This window comes from Plutella xylostella, chromosome 20 (genome assembly GCF_932276165.1).
Source record: "Plutella xylostella chromosome 20, ilPluXylo3.1, whole genome shotgun sequence".
Lineage (NCBI taxonomy): Eukaryota > Metazoa > Arthropoda > Insecta > Lepidoptera > Plutellidae > Plutella > Plutella xylostella.
Window position 1 is genome coordinate 3,707,897 of NC_064000.1, and position 18,123 is coordinate 3,726,019.

Sequence of the window (18,123 nt, forward strand, 5' to 3'; positions counted from 1 at the left end):
CCCCTCATACCCTAATACAAGATAACAATCAGCTTACACACACATAACACATTTGAACCTGTTTTATTAATAGTGGTACTTTTAGTTTTTTGGATTCTCGTTATTTAATTCAACTCTAGTTCAGAGTTGTTCAAACTTTTCACTTGATAGGTTTTAAGTTATTAAATAAATACATATGCTTGCTACATATCTCAATGTAATGTGGTTAACTGGAGGCCCGTGAGGGATAGGTGTAGCTGGGACGTAACAACATTGTTAATGTTAACATGGCTTTGAACAAGCTTTTTCCTCTCATCTCACCTAGCCATCCTTGATTACATATTCAAGTTTTCGCAGTTGTAGCAGATTGAATTACTAGCTAGTTCATTGAATGACACTATTGAATTGAATGACTAAAGGAAAACTGGTCATGTCGTTGAATGTAACGTTCGACGTCTTGACTAAACGTCATTCAGAATGGAATTCAAAATGGTTGAATGGGATATAGCCGACTTTGTAATATTTGGTTAGGGTGAACATGACCAGAAAAGAGTCAACAAAAACACTATGTTACAAAGCTCTTATCTCAACTGAACAATACGAGGGCGATACCGAAATGATCGGGAATAGAAAAAAGTACAAAGATATCATAATATTATTTACTTTTATTGTTTTTCAAAGTAGTCTCCGTGACATTCAATGCACTTTTTCATTCGATTAAACCAATCATTGAAACAGTAATTCCAGTCTGAAGTGGATACTGTCAAAACAGCTGATTTGTAAGCTTCGACCGCCTCTTCTGGGCCGCTAAACCGTTGACCACGTAGCATATCTTTAATTCTTGGGAATGTAAAATAATCATTGGGGCTCAGATCAGGGCTATACGGAGGATGGTCCATCAACTCCACGTTTTCCATATTTAAAAACGTTCTTGTTTTGCGAGCGGTATGAGAGCTTGCATTATCGTGGTGAAGGATTATACGACGATTCGGGTTAGTTTTACGAAGTTCTCTTACGACTTCCGGCAAACAAACTGTTGTGTACCAATCAGCAGTAACCGTCCTTTGTTCTTGTAATGGAATCGTAGCCACATGGCCAGTTTTCGATACAAAGCGACCATTTTTTTCGACACGCTGCGTGAGCGAATAACTTTTGTTGGCTTGACCTCACCTTCGAAGACCCAAACTGCCGATTGATGTTTTCTTTCGGGCTCATATGAATAAATCCACGATTCATCACCAGAGACGATATTGTAGACAGCATTTGAACTGCCTCCATTGAACCGTTGCAGAGCAGATCGACACCAATTAACACGAGCCGACTTTTGTTCCTCGGTCAAACGGTGGGGCACCCAGCGCGAAACTAACTTCTTGACACCCAGTTCTTCATGTAAAATGGTTTGAATGGCTGTCATACCAATGCTGAGAGAAGCCCGAATCTGCTCGTATGTCACATGTCTATCTTCTTTTATTAACTGGCGTACAGCATCGATGTTATCTTGTGTTACCGCTGTTTTTGGCCGACCAGTAGAAGGGACTGTGGTAAGAGAGGAACGTCCACGGCGAAACTCAGAATACCAACGATATACAGGGTGGCCCAAAGAGTGACGTCCAAAGGAAAATGTTTGATTCCTTAGGTCAAGGGGTAGCCAAATCACCCCCATGTATGTTCAGCAATTTTTAGTAGTTTAGGAGTTATGATTTTTTTTCCTAATTTTCTACGAAAATCGACCTCAGTGCATTAATTATGTTTTATTATTTTTTTGGATAACTTTTTTAAATTATTTTTTATTTTTGTGTCATCCTCTTAAGTTGTTCTTTTAACCATAAAAGTCTCAGCTTCCTAGCTGTAATGTAAGTTAGTTATTTTTATATCGAAAGTTCAAATTATATCATCGAGCTAGACTGCTCTGAATTTTCAACTTGAAATTAAAAATTGAACTAGATATTCTCATGGTCCCTTATTAATTTTAAAAACTCCGCAAGGTTCTATAATAACATAAAAATAAAAATAAACTATTGCTTAATGGGGTATTATTTGCAGAAAACAGCCTTCAAAGGTACTTGGGTGGAAATTACCTCATTAGTCAATTGTTTCAGAAAGTTGAAAGATTCCTGTTATGTCATTACTAAGGACTAATTCAGTTAGAAAATGTATCAAATTAAAGGGAAAATAAAATTATTTACTATTATTTTTTATTTAAGTTACATTTTTGAATTTAAATTCTTAGTAAAATGTTTATGTCTGAGTTGTAAGATTTATGAGATAATTGTATTATTAATAATAAATAAAGAAAAACAAAAAAAAAAAACACGCACTCACGCCTTGTACTAATGTACTCCCTTGCGGGGTAGGCAGAGGTACATTGCTGCACCCACTTTTCGCCAGAGTGTTATGTTAGTCCCAATGTAATAATAAATAAATAAACTCAAATAATTCTTTTACAAATTTACTCACAATAAATTTTCAAAATGGCGACCTCCCACAGCAATACACTACCTACACCAACGCAAGAAACTTTCTTTAAGTCAAAAAAGTGACAAATGTAAAAAAATATGACATCTGTCAAAAAGTTAAACATGTCAAAAAAGTAACTTTTCTCAAAAATGTGATATCTGTCAAAAAGTGACATCTGAATGAAACAGAGAAGCGTATAGGCGACTTAAAGAAAATTTCTTGCGTAGATGTAGGTTGTGTATTGCTGTGGGAGGTCGCCATTTTAAAAATTTATTGTGAGTATATGTGTAAAATAATTATTTGAGTTTATTTACTTAGTATTAATAATACAATTATCTCATAAATCTTACAACTCAGACTTAAACATTTTACTAAGAATTTACATTCAAAAATGTAACTTAAATAAAAAAAATAGTAAATAATTTTATTTTCCCTTTAAATTGATACTTTTTCTAACTGAATTAGTCCTTAGTAATGACATAACAGGAATCTTTCAACTTTCTGAAACAATTTACTAATGAGGTAATTTCCACCCAAGTACCTTTGAAGGCTGTTTTCTGCAAATAATACCCCATTAAGCAATAGTTTATTTTTATTTTTATTTTATATTGGAACCTTGCGGATTTTTTAAAATTAATAAGGGACCATGAGAATATCTATTTCAATTTTTAATTTCAAGTAGAAAATTCAGAGCAGTCTAGCTCGATGATATAATTTGAACTTTCGACATAAAAATAACTAACTTACATTACAGCTAGGAAGCTGAAACTTTTATGGTTAAAAGAACAACTTAAGAGGATGACACAAAAATAAAAAAATAATTTAAAAAAGTTATCCAAAAAAATAATAAAACATAATTGATCCACTGAGGTCGATTTTCGTAGAAAATTAGTTAAAAAAATCATAACTCCTAAACTACTAAAAATTGCTGAACATACATGGGGGTGATTTGGCTACCCCTTGACCTAAGGAATCAAGAATTTTCCTTTGGACGTCACTCTTTGGGCCACCCTGTATAGTCGTTTTACTTGGTGCTTCAAGTTTATAAATAGAAACAAGCTCGGCGAGACATTCTTCTTGAGATAAACCTCGACGAAAGTTGTGAAAAATTATTGCACGGAAATGTTCCCGCGTAAGCTCCATTTTTTACACCGACTTGTCAAATTCAAATGGTCAATACTCACTTTTATTTTTTACTTTTTTTAAAATTCGAAAATGGAATTATGTTTGAAAAAACACTACATTTGATACACCAAAAAGGTTTCACTCTAATTTATTCCTAAGTATTCTATTCCCGATCTTTTCGGTGTAGCCCTCGTAATCAACGTCTTGATTTGTTGTTCATAATTAGCCAGTTTCATTTTATTTTATTTTATGTACCTAAAACTTACAGCTAAAAGTTTTACAGTTGAAAGCCAATTAAAAACAAGTTTTTACTAATTGATGACAAAGTATAAAACAATTGACTCCTATGAATGTATTGTTTCGCCTCAATTTTTTCTTTAAAAGTATTTCGCGGCGGCGTAATAATAGTGGATTTGGATCATGGATTTACCATGCTGTCACACTATTTTACCACAAATAACGCACTTTAAAGCTAATTTATTTGTAAAAACTATCAATATAGTTGTTTTTAGTGCCAGCTTTTTGACGCAATGTTTGTTTTGGTGACTACTTTCGCCGCAGTGGGAAAACATTGAACTACATTTGAATCACCTGACTGATTTCAAGTCCACGCTGTTCAAACGGCTATGTTACAATCCGCTAACTAGTTGGTCGTTTAGTGACGCTTGTTCAATCATCGTTCGGCCTAGTCATTCAATTGAATAGCGTCATACAATGAATAAGCTAGTGATTCAATAAAAAATAAGATTCAACCAGAAGATGCCTGCGACATATCCAACACTTCCGGGACTTGCTTTCATGGTCTGCAGTACAAGATAGGAAGTATAGCAACTTGCTAACAGTTGTGGAGCTAATTCATTGGAAACTGCACGAGATAACGTTTTATTTGCTGTTACTATTTCAGTAGAATAATTTTTCGCAATATTTAAAAATAATCTACTTTAGTATATCGTTATTTTTGAAACTGTTGTTGTCAGGTGTCGAATGCATCTTCCCGCTGTCTTTACCATAAGGTGCTCCGTCAGATGTCTACTGAATCCAGGGCGACAAACAACAGACGCAATAGACAGAAGAGGCGTCGAGCAGGCCCGAGGAGAGTTAATTACAGAGAGTCACTTCTCAAATGTAAGCTTATGACATAACCATAGGTCAAGTGTGAGATTTAAACCTAAAAATTAATAGAGCACGTGACAAGAGTTGCATTTTTTTATTCATCCATTATGATAATTTTCTTGTACCCTTTGTTCTCAGCAACACTAGGACAAGCAATGAGTGAAAAGGAAATGAATTCGAGTTTCTACAAACCAAGTCAAATTGATATGGTAATTGACATTAAGATTCAGATTTTAAGAAAAAACCCTCCTTGAGAGCTGAAGTGGCAGGAATGGATAACAGAAATGACACTATTTTCACAAATTTTAAAAACCTTAATTTCCCTTACTAAATATCTGCTGCCATTTTTTGCAGTAGATCTAAAAGCCTTCATCACTATTTATTAACTTATTTAATAAGCTGTTTAATAATGAATTTTCACCTTAAATGCCATCCATATTTATATTATGTGTCTGCAGTTTTATGTTTACAATTATATGCACAAAATGGTTAAATTCTATATTGGTTTTTAAATATAATAAACTATGTGGAATTAAGTATTTTCGCGTACCTACTTTATTTTCCATATTCCATAAAGTATAGAGTACAATTACCCAGAAATAATATTTATACTCAATTTTAAAGTACGGGTGGCAACCCTAGTCCAGACCTAGCTGTTTTATTACTAAAATAAGACCTATTTTAGAAGCTATTCCTCTCACGGTAGTGAGATGCTGAAGCTCATGCTTACTCAATGTTTTGTTTCAGCCTGAAAAACTGGAATCGAGTGTTCACAGTATGTTATAATATATTTATAGGTATTAGTTTTTCGCTTGTTTATTCTAACGGTCTTATTCATAAAAAGTTACGGGAGACCTATAGGCCTGCTATAAGCAAATGTCAAAAAAACTTTATTCATAAACGATCAATAGCGCTAAAGAACTCTCCAACTGATTCGTAAAACCTTGATATGCTAAAGTTGGCTGGACCCTACTATACACCTTCCGTAAACCTCCTATTGTACAAAAACATGGCGGCCGGTCAACAGCTGTTCTGCTTTATTGACGATTTGACATTTGTTGGGAGTTAATATTTGCTGAAAATAAGTTGCCATGGTAACCTAAAAATTTAATTATTTTTTATGTGGGTTTTGGCTTGGCCACTGCGCCTTTAAGCCAACGTAAACTTTTTTAAGTGCCGCGCCGTGGCTAACATAGATAATAGAAATTGATAAATGAATGAAAGTTTTCGCTATTTTTGTTTATGGTTTCGTCAGACCGGCAACTTAATAGGGTAAATGTCAAAATGTTTGGTCTGTGAAATCTATTAGCATCACTATAGTTATTGAAGGTTTACGGAACGATTATGAATAGACATTTTTAAGAAACCTCAAATAGGCTTAAAGTGTTCCGTAGCTATTGAGCTCAGTAAACCTACTTTAAGGATTTTTTATGAATAAGACCGAAAGTATATAGGGCTGAGCCAATGGATCATTCATATGTAAAGTGGTAAATGCCTCATTATATTGCAATTAAACCAACAATAGTAACCTTTTTGTACAAAATATTGCAATGCAACGTAGAACTGGAAAGGCGAAGTAATTTTTTTAATTTTTGTACATTATCACAATAGCTAACGGCTGGTACGATGATATGATTAGTTTTCGTATATTTAAATGGCTTGACACATTGATTACAGGAATTGCAGGACAAGGCGGGCGAGCAGCAACCGCTCCTGCTTCTACCTTGCAGTTTGGGGATTCTGAACAAGAGGTGAAACCACAGACCTGTATTTGAGTAGACAACGCAAGTGCATGTACTTCGCGTGTAAAAAGGGAGTGAAATTATCTTCCTTTAGCGCAGTGTCATTAGGGACGTTCCTAAACTAAATCGTTCAAGTGAAGTGACTGACGTGACAGTAGGTATAAAAATAATGGCACGCTTGGTTTCTAAGCGTTGTCTATTCAAATACAGGTCTGTGGGTGAAACATAAATACACTACTTAAATTCATAGCCAGGATCGCGCGATAAAGTTTTAATTGAAATATTTTGTTTTTTCAGATTGGGAACACCACTTTTAATAGATTAAAACCCTAATAAAATCAAAATAGTTGTAATTCAAATTTATATAGGTATAGTAAAAATAATATTGTTCACTTCTTAGCAAAAATTCAGTTAGTGTAGCAAAAATTAAATTTATTCCATTTAATTTATTCCGCCTTGATCTCGATCTTAATTATTTTGACAATACTATAGTTTTTCTGTAGTGACCGGGTATACCGTAGAGAAAGTCTCAGTAACACCTTCTGTCGTGGTTTATAGTAGGTACTAAAATATCATATATGTATATTTTTATTTGTCTCATCCAAATTTTCAAAATCGTTATTTAAAATACCGCAGATTTCTTCCCATGCTTTGAGTGTCAAGTTCTTGTACTTATACTCTTCTAAGCTCTTATTTATCCCATATAACTGGCCTATCTTGAACAAAAGTAATTAGTAGATCGACTTCAATATCAGTATCCATTTTGTGGACAAACGTGCGCGTGCGTGTTTGAACGCGTCACTACGTAACGAACATCGAGTTATCACTGTTTGCAAGCAAAATGGCGTTGGATTTCTAACCTCCTTCCCCGCCAGTCCCGCCACCCCGCTGCCAACGCGGTCGCCCGCCAACCGATCGTAGAACGCGCGGGTGGAAAAGGCCGCGGCTGCGGGACCGCAACCAGCGCCCGCCGGTAGAAGATGAACCGCCGGTGCAGCGGGGCCTGCAAACAATCGCACACGCCGCGGGCGTAAAACGCGTGGTGAAATGTGCTTTAGTTTAAGGCTGCGTTCAGATATGCGGGAATCGTGCGTTTACGAATCGCGCGGTTTGAAACCGCAAAATTGTGATGCTATTCAGACACGCCCGGTTAGTATGCGGTATCGTGCGTGTTAGCGTCAGTTTCAAAATGGAGGTCGACGAAGAAGTGTGTTTTACTGTGGTTGCTCCTTAAAAAAAGAAAAGAAAAAGGCGGTATTGGGTGCATCCAATATTACGTGACCGACTAGTACATGGTCAGTTCGTAACGTTATATCCCTAATTAAGATAACTCATTTTTTGACTATTTGAGAATGTCAATAAAATCTTTTGATGAACTAATTGAACTGATCAGGCAAGATGTTTCATGCTCTGAAACGCATTTGAGGCCAAGCGTGTCACCGGAAGAGAAACTCGTAATAACAACGTTAAGGTAAGATATATTTATTGTTCTTCAAAATCAGCATAAATATTTTCTATATCTGTAGAGGACTGGGAGCCTCAACTAAATTGCGATGATGACGGTGACGGTGCCGGAACAGGAGGAGATGATCCAGAAGTAAAATATCCTTGCGGGCTTGTATACTGTTGTCCTTCCCAATACGTAGGTGTGATCTGCTGAGTATTGTAGCGAACAGGAGGTGGTAAGCTTTGTCCTTTTTGTATCACTTGAAGCAATTCAATTTTGGTTGCTAAACGCCTATTTTCTGGTACTTCTTTTTTCTATACGGTAGTTCTTTTATAGTTTTATATTACGACAAACAAAATAGTTTGTCGTCATCTTGCTTGGTAATACTATTTTCTTGAAGTTTATTTTGAAAATGTTTTCGTGACTCGATACTTTTTGCTATTAAAACAGCTATTTTTTCTTATGGCACTTGTATTTTCTTACGTTTAGGGGGACGTATTTTAGTGTAGTGTAGTGTAGGGGAGTTCTTCAATATTAGTTGTAGTGTGTTTATTACTTACCTTCATACATACATTCTGCAGGAAAGATTATCTTGAAAAGTACATATATCGGGCTACTTTACGAGCACTTGAACCAGAAGGAGTTGTTTTTTCTTTTATGTATTCTTATTGTAGCAATCTACGAGATTGCTTTTCCATAAAATTAATTAATGATCAATCAAGACTTTCGATTTATTTCAATACAACAACATAAGTGAGGTAAGTATAGCTAACTTAAGCACAATAATTTTCTTTCTATGAGTAACTTTTATAACTTTTTTTTTCTTAAAACAACAATGATAAAGAAAATAATACACTTTCTTAACATATAACAACAAAGAATATTTAGGAACTGAAATAATACTTTCTTTTAGGAACAAAATTATGGACCAAGTACCTATTCAATATTTATAACAATGTAGGTAGATGACCATTAACAACCCAAACAAAAGTAAAAAAATAATAATGTGACTTTCATTAAGTAGTAAAAAAAACTATTTTTCCTTAGGTATAAAAAAACAGCACTAATATCGCTTTTTCTAACTTGACGAACATTGAGGTTTGGAGAAACGCGAAGTGGAAAGATATAAAATGAGTTCCTACTTTTAGATCCAGTATTTTTGGGTTCGGCAAAATCATCTTAATCTCATTGATTTTTACTCCAGCTAGATCAGGTTCAATTGGCATAGTGAACTTCATACATTGCTTTAATTTCACCCTCATAAACGAAACTCCGCAAGTATGAGTATCGATCATTTCCGTGACAGCTGCGACATAAAAGACGCTTACCTTTTTTGTTCGAAATAATACCAAAACATAATCATTTAGTTGAGGTTTCCTTGGTAGAGCTTATAAATTGTTTCCATCCATACTTACATCACTGTCAGATAACACTGGGATATTTTCTTCGTCACTCTCAGACTCTAATTCGATTTTTACCCTTTTCCGTTGTTTTTTTGGTTTAAGAGTGCCTCGAGATTTAGACTCACTATCAAAGATCGGCCTTTTAACTTGATTGGCTTGCGATTTCCTTTCTTTTGTTTTGTTTCTACATTCTGTTATCTCGTCCTGTACTGGGGTATCGGTCGCTATGAGGCTTCTTCCCAATTTTCTTGGCTTACGTTTTCCTATCCTGGGTCCTGCTTTTAATGCTGGCATAAAATCTCTTGGTGATGTAATTTTTTCTGTCACGCTATCTGAGTTGTGTTGAGTAGGATCTTCAAACATATCTAGATTTTCAGGTGTATCACAAGGCAGAGTAAATTCTTTTCCCACATTACATCCGCATACTACAGCAAGATTACAACCACTCGATGTAGGACTGAATGGCCCTTCATCAATTTTATAAATATTTTCAGAACAATGTTAATTGATCAACGTGAGTAGGTCACCTTTTCTTAAGGAATCATCAAATTCCACATTATGTCTTTGCAACCAGGCCTGCATGGCAGCTTTTGTGTTTGTCATGGTTAGCTTTCTGTCTTCCTGGACAGAATGATATGCGGCGTTATCCATAACGATTACTGATCTTGGAGGTAAATTTGGCAAGAATTTTTCCGTTGTCTATTTATTAAAATTTTCAAAATTCATGTCACTATGATAACCTCCTGTTATACTTTGACAAATCCAGGCATCCTGCATAATTAATATAATTAATCTTGGCCCTTTGCCAATATGTAATAGCACTTCACGTTCTTCTTTAGATTGCCAACACGATGAAACATTTAAGGAGTAATTGACGTCTCATAAAGGTAAACAATGGATCTCTGGTGTCCTCGATGTTTTTTAATCGCGTTCAGATATTTCTATCGCCAAGAAACAATATTCGGTTGTTCAATAAGCAACTTTCTTTATGACTGATATTTCTTAAATGTAAAGCCAAGTTTGTGCAGTAATAACCTCAAATATTCTCGACTGCAATTTACAATTCCTGCGCTGTTCATATTTTCATACAAAATTACTCGATGAACTTTACTTGACCGTTCACGATGAAAATGTATGGACCATCCGTTGCATCAAGTTGCAGTTGCGAAGCCATTTTTGACAGAGCTAAAAATCTTTCCAGCATATAATACTGCGAATTCCACCGTGTCCTTACGTCCAGAATAAATTTTACGGTGGATTCCCTTTGTCAGTCTGCATTTTTCTAAGTTTGTCTGAATTAACAACACTGTTTTCAACTCATTTTACAATTTCTCGGACTTTTTTTATAATGCCAAATACTGGTGTCGAAGGATCATTTAAGAAGAATCCACGATCAAATTTATGGTGTGCGCAAAACATGGCAAATGTTTGGTTTCACCAAGTGCTCTTTTCATTGCGGCAACCATATTAGCGCCATTGTCTGTAATAGCACAAGTTACTTTTAGCAGTGGAATATTCCATTCGTTGAGAATATCTACAAATGAATTTGAAATATACTCCGCTGTGTGGTTCGTTTTAAGTTCTCTTGTGGCAATGTTAGCGCTGGTAAAAGCTATTTTCTCAATAAAATGTACAGTTACACCAAAAAGCTCTTCTCATTCATGGTTTCGGTCCATGTGTCGAGCGTCACACACACCTCAGTTGCATAGGCTGGAATAGCTCAGTTGGAACACACTTTTGCTCTTTTCCGAAACGAAACACAAAATTTTTTCATCAGTTTCATCATCAAACATTAAATAATCTCTGCCAAAAGTCTCTGAAATTTTAACTTCACTGAGAGTTTTAAAAGATGTTTTTTCAAGATCAAGAAATTTGTTGCGACATCTTTAAAGGGAGCTTTTCAAATTGTGCTTGCGGTCAGCCGGACGGCTAGTAGCCGCATTGCGGGTAACCGCATAGTATCGTATTTGGTTTCAATACTAACAATTCAATTCACCCATGCAAAATAATACTAATATGCTGCTTATACCTGCTTCCACTGCACAATACTCTTGTCTGGTCCAATTTCTTTTAGGAGGTCTCGGACCTCTTGCCAAGTGTCCTCCATCAATCTCGCCTCTAACGGTCCCGTGTACTATCATTCTCTCATCTCATTATTTCGGCTAACTTGGCTAGTTGTGCATAATTAAATAAGCAATACCTCTGATTCTGTGTGCATTATTGCTCCTGAATCTGTAATTAACTAATTGGATCTACTTAGTATATGGATATACTTACCACATTTACTCTAGCGAGAAGAAAGACAAATTCATACAAAAAAAATATATGACTCAACGACTAGCGCCATCTATAGTTATCCCACTGCATTGCCTTCTGGCGCCAAATGACAATGGGCGTTTTGGGACCTATGTCCAATAAAGATGAGTCATATATCGTTGGATAGCTCTTTTCAAGTGAGCAAAAAAATATTATGACGACAAATCCGTATAAGTTGTCCATTTTGAAATATATTCGTCGGAAGGAAGTATTTTTCTATGGAATTGCACTCTCTCTCCTGATGACAGTTAGGGCGTAATACACGTAAACACGTATTATTAAAATGGGAGAAATTACTTTCAACTGGTTTTACTTACTGAGATAATAAACAAATATAATATTATAATGTAAGATGATCATTTTGTTATAAAAAATAAAAATGAATGTGAAAAAATAAAATAAAACATTAAAATTACAGAAATAAAATATAAAAACTTTCAAGGTACGATTATTCTAATTGGACAGTAAATCAGGACTAGCGATTCCGTTATTCATATTCTGCATAAAAATACCTTTTCAACGACGTATCACTCATTTCTATTGGTGATGGTCCCAGCTTCCATATATTGGTGCCCATCATCATTTAAATTACGTACCTACTTTTTCGACTGCTTAACCAATAAAAAATGTATTGAGTACTTATATACTGCACTAGTGATAACTTATCTACATCAATCTGTAGATAGGATATCACTAGTGCAGTACATAAGAACTCAATACACTTTTTATACAGGGTGTTGCAAAATTGGTATACTAAGCCGAATCCTACATGTGCAGCATGTTATATCTAAGCCCGAAACTGAAATCAGAATTTGGAAATTCGCGAAAAAAAAAATGCTTTTTTCATAGTAAAAGTCACTTGACCAACAAAGTTTCTATGGAAAATGTTTTTTTTTTTTCGCGAATTTTCAAATTCTGATTTCAGTTTCGGGCTTAGATATACCATGCTGCACCTGTAGGTTTCGGCTTAGTATACCCACTTTGCAACACCCTGTATATTGCGAGGAAATAGGTATTGCAAAAAAAACAATAAATGTTATATATATATATTTTTTTTTATTATAATTTAGGTAATAACATTGTCAGGGGATTAAAAATTTACTAAAATAGATTAATGTACACGACTTAATCTTAACTAAATTATACAAACAATGCTATAATTATACTACATTAATAGTTATTATACTACACTAGTACTTATAAACAATTATCCTAATTTTTCGTTTCAGTGCAGATGCTGATGCTTCATCTAAATATTGGCTGTTTTGGACAACACTATTTTTTTTCACACATATTATAAAAATACTATCACTTAAATTACTTAAGTTTTGATCTGTGTGCAATGAGCATTGATTGATAAAATCTAAATCAATACTTTTTACAATACATATATCATTGTTTTTTTCAAATTACCTTCGTGGCCTGATTTTTTTTACAAGCTATTTATTACAGTTGCACAAGATTCAACACAAACAATGAATTCTTTGTTTGAGTAATTTAAACTATTTTTTAATTCATTGTATTCTTTGCATTCCTCAAATCTATGTAAATCTTACGATTCTGTGGTGATAAACACTTTTTCGCAATGGCTGCAGTCTTCCCTCAGCGTATGCGTATTCGCATGCTTGTGCTTCCGCATTTCAACATTTTTATCACTTCAAATACTAAACTCTTAAACTAATTAACAACCTAAACTAAAGAGAACCTATAAATATAATACTATTATAAAAAAAAACTACATATAAAATACTATTTATGGTCCTCACGTACACTTTCAATTAGAGTTTTTGCTTGTCGAATTTATTTGCTTCGTGGATTTTGATTGATGGTTTTTGATTATGTAGATATAATGCTTCTTCTGAAAGATAGCCAATAGGAACCATCGACAGGTGCTCCACAATTTGTGGGCCATGGATAAGGAGTTTGTGAAGACTTGCAGGCATGGAGTACCAACCATAGAGCTGTACATATAAATCTGCAGTTTCATCGCAATACAACTTGAACTTCTCTAAGTTGGTTTTCTCACCAGATGATATGCACTGCAATATGACAGCGATTTTTCTTATTAAGTTCACATCTAAGCCTGTAAGACGTGCAGTAGTCTCTGGATCAGCGAAAAATCTTCTAGCAGCGTTACCTGTGTTTATGTTGCCACTGCCATGCTTCACTTCGTCCAATAAGAGACCTGTTTCCAGTCTAAATGCATTTTGGATTGATACCTTCTTGTCCTTCACTTTTTTTTAAATTCTTTATCCTTCATATCGTCGTTGTTTACTTGCCACGACTTACTATGTACTTTTATGCGATGTGCACTGCACATTATGCGTGATCGTATCCATGCATGCAGTGAACTCAGACCATGCTTCAACATATCGTCATTCACTGGTTTGTCTCTCACAAGTTGTAATTTATTCATTTCAAGTGGACGAGATTTGCATAGTTCGCAAACGGCAGAAGAAGTTTCGGAAATGATAGAATGTATTTTGCCGTCTTTCATTTTACCTAAGTAGTAAATTGTGGCTTATTGTGGCATTTTCATAACTTGTTGGAGTGAGTTCTGCAATGTCTGTTTCAAACGCAGCCATTTCAAACTTTACATTAGACTCAGTCATGAATTTGAAAGACAAAGGTCGACAGTATGCAGTAGATCATGGCCGCTCATTCTGCCATATTGTATCACCACACGAAGTAGTCAGTTTTAAGGGCACTATGCTTGTCATAAACACTGTGTTACGTTCACTAACACTAGATAATGATGTTTGGTGGTACACGCTTTGACTGGAAGCTCCATCAAAGCCCCACTTACTGTGTAGCACTAGAAGTTTTTCTGTGGTAAATTTATCTCCGGATGAAAGGATCAGTATTTGCACAGGCAAATAAAGGAGTGATTACAAACGAATCCTAACTGAAGTTTCTGAAGAATGATTATACCTGACCTGACCTACGTCTGTTCTGGAAAACTTGGATAGCAATTAATTCTATCTACCAAGTCTACCGACCCTGCTGCAGGAAGCTCGGAACAAAAACTGCAGAATGTATGGATGCTCGTGAAATATGAGACGCCGCGCTCGTTAGCGCATCACGTCTCACGCGGGTACATTAGACAAAATCTGCCGTATTACTGGCTGTTCCGCTAATTAGCTGATTCGTCTGTTGAACAGTCCTTATGGTAACAACTGCGTTACTGAATATTTGAGTTGCAACCAGTCATTTTTTGAAAATTGGTTGTAAGTGTAGTGTAATTTTGTCACTTTCATATGTTTTCAATATATTTAAAGATAATAATATTATATTTTTAAAAAAAGGACTATTGTTACTTACACCATTTTTTAAGGCTAAAGGCTTTAAGGTTAAAAAAATATGCAACAGCCATTTTCCAACTTTTATACAGGGTGTTAGAATGCGTTTGAGCGTGAAATGGGGGTTCTATCTATCTATCTATCATGGCGAGCTGATTTTCCGCATTTAGCCTCCAAGGTGGGCCATTATGCGTGAAATACCTATGGGGTGACTAGCTATTAAGCCACCCAAGCTCACGCCAGAAAGCCAGTAGACGACCTAGGTTGCTCATGACTTCCCGGAGGGACCCCGGAGATCCGAGGATTTTTGATCGTAGTGACTCCACGCCTTTGCAATGTAACAAGACATGGGAAGCTGTTTCATCTTCCTCCATGCAACTTCTGCAAAGAGGAGTGGTGGAGATTTTCATGCGATATAGGTGTTTATTTAACCGGCAGTGGCCTGTTATGGTACTTATCACGACACGTAAGTTTGCTCTGTCCAAGCATAATAATTTGCGTGTTAGTTTAGTATTAATTAGTGGTACAAAAGCTTTTGTTTGTTTGCACTCGGCACTGTTACTCCAGAGATTGGTGTGGCATTCTGTCGTTCGGGAACGCAACCAAGAGCGAATTTGGTTGAAAGGGATCGGTACTATCGGCTCTGGGCCTATTGGTGCAGTGTCAGATCCCTTTCGTGCAAGTTCATCAGCAGCGTCGTTCCCCAGCGACCCGCTGTGCCCTTTTATCCACTGGAGGGTTATGGTATTGTTTTGTGAGGCAAGCGATTCTAGAGCTGAGTGACACTCTAGTACTAGCCCCGAAGTTATAGTTTTGCTAGACAAAGCTAGCAGAACTGCAGCACTATCAGATAGGATACGAATACGTTGATTCGTAACCTTTCTAGATTTGACTGCGTTGGCGGCCCGTGTAATAGCAACACATTCAGCCTGAAAGATTGTGTTGTATTTGCCTAGTGCCAGTGAAAAATGAATGTTTAGGTCATCCGAGTGAACACCAGCACCCGTACCTGACGTTTTTTTGGATCCATCAGTGTATATTCTCAGTTCATATATACTGGACTGATCTCTTGGTTCTTCATGCAATTGAATGTTGTAGTGCCTATTAAATATATGGATAAGCGGTATTCGATCACCAATCGCTGCCATCATTGGTTGATGTTTTATGGCTTCCAACATAATGGATGTGTGTGACGCTGTTGAGTTATTTGCCCACAGGCCAGCTGCTCTTAGTCTAAAAGCGGCGGCAGCTGCTTCCTGTTTCACCACGAGATGTAATGGTGGAAGGTCGAGAAGTACCTCGAGTGCGGCCGTGGGTGTTGATTTCATGCATCCTGTGATGGCTACACATGCAAGCCTTTGTAGCTTTTGCAGCTTGTTTTTTACTGAGCTAAGTTCTGTTCTGGGCCACCAGACTACAGAACCGTAAGTTATGGTAGGTCGTATGACAGCTTTGTACAGCCATAATGTTAATTTTGGTTTAAGGCCCCAGGTTTTTCCTAACATTCGCTTACACTGCCAAAAAGCGATCGTGGCCTGTTTTATTTTGTTATCGAGATGTTTATTCCAGTTCAACTTGTTATCTAGCGTTATGCCAAGATATTTCACTTCGGTTGAAAGTGTTAGTTGAGTACCAAATAATGTAGGCAAGCTCATGTTATTGAGTTTTCTCTTGTTAGTAAATAGGACTAATTCTGTTTTACTGGGATTGACTTTTAGTCGATACTCCATGCACCATTGCTCGACAATCTTCATTGCGGCCTGCATAACGCTACAATGAAGGTTCTCGAATTTCCCACTAATGAGGATGGTGAGGTCATCTGCATAGCCGACTGTATAGAAGCCGCTGCTGTTGAGTCGTCTAAGGAGGTCGTCAACTACCAGATTCCACAGTAGAGGTGAAAGGACCCCGCCTTGAGGGCAGCCTTTAGCTACAATGCATCTGGTTGTCCCGTTTAGGTTGAGTTGTACTGCTCTTAACTTTAACATATTATTTATCCAACCCCGTAGAGTAGGATTAACATTATATTTGGTTAAGGCAATGTTGATACTATCGAAGTTTGTTTTATCAAAGGCCCCTTCTATGTCTATAAAGGCACCTAGTGTTGATTCTTTGTTTGTTAGCGCACACTCGATTTTGTTCACTACGCTATGGAGTGCTGTTTCGGTCGATTTGCCTGCGGTATAGGCATGTTGGTTGTTATGTAATGGTTTTCGTTTGAGATTATTATCTCGTATGTGTCTGTCACAAAGTCTTTCTAGGGTCTTTAGTAGAAACGACGTTAAACTAATAGGTCTGTAGGACTTTGGATCCGTGTAGTCACTTTTTCCTGATTTAGGAATAAAGGTTGCTTTCACCTCTCTCCACTGTTTAGGAATGTAGTTATGTGCTAAGCAAGCCTTAAAAATATTCGCTAAGCTTTGCACGATAACCTGTTGTCCCCACACTAGGAGCGCGGGGAATATACCATCTAAACCAGCTGATTTAAAAGGTAGAAAGCTGTTTATGGCCCATTCAATTTTTTCAACGGTTACTAATTCTTGGGCGGTTATCCAATCAGATATTGACGGGTTCGAGTGCTCGCTATTATCCCAGGTCAGATCATCAACGAGGCGGCAGTCTGGGAAATGCGTTTCAAGGAGTACTTGGCACCTTTCTTTATCGTTGTTAGTATAGGTTTTATCGGCTTTTTTAGGCAGCCAAGGTTTTTATTTTGACCGCAGTCTAAGATTTTTCGGACTCTAGCTGCTTCGTTGTTGGATTCAATGTTTTCGCAGAATCGACGCCATGAGTCTCCTTGGCGGATTCTTATTCGTTTTTTGTAATGTTTTTGAGCTTCTTTATATAGCTCCCAGTCAGCATAGTGTCTAGTGTTTTTGGCCCTATTAAACAGCTTCCTAATCTTACGTCTCAGTCTCTCAAGCTCCGGTCCCCACCAGTGGGAGGTTCTGGGCCGAGTAGGCGGAGACGTAAGTGGACATGCTTGTTCATAAGATGTTGTTATACATGTTGTTAGTGACAAAACATTGGTTTCTATAGCCGCGGTGGATTGCGACATGTCTTTAAAGTTTATAGTTTGAAAGTTTTGTGTTAGTGCTTGAACGTATTTAGTTCGGTCAGTCTTCCGCGGGTTACGGCGCGGTTTGACTTGCGGTGGTTTCGCTTGAAGTTTAAAACATATTCTTCTATGATCGGCACAGGATGGTTCGTTTGATACATGCCAGTCCGAAATTAGGTCAGTG

General features: G+C 36.6%; 1 protein-coding gene across 1 annotated transcript in view; it reads left to right on the top strand.

Annotated features, from left to right (window-relative positions):
- Positions 1-11,712, top strand: part of LOC105383557 (sodium/hydrogen exchanger 10) — a 76,155-nt gene extending 64,443 nt beyond the window's left edge. The window contains 5 exon segments of the mRNA XM_048628131.1: positions 4,539-4,686; positions 4,813-4,883; positions 5,422-5,449; positions 6,352-6,425; positions 6,714-11,712. Of these exon segments, the coding sequence (XP_048484088.1) occupies positions 4,539-4,686; positions 4,813-4,883; positions 5,422-5,449; positions 6,352-6,425; positions 6,714-6,749 (357 nt within the window). The 3' untranslated portion in view covers positions 6,750-11,712.
- Positions 11,713-18,123: the final 6,411 nt, after the last annotated feature.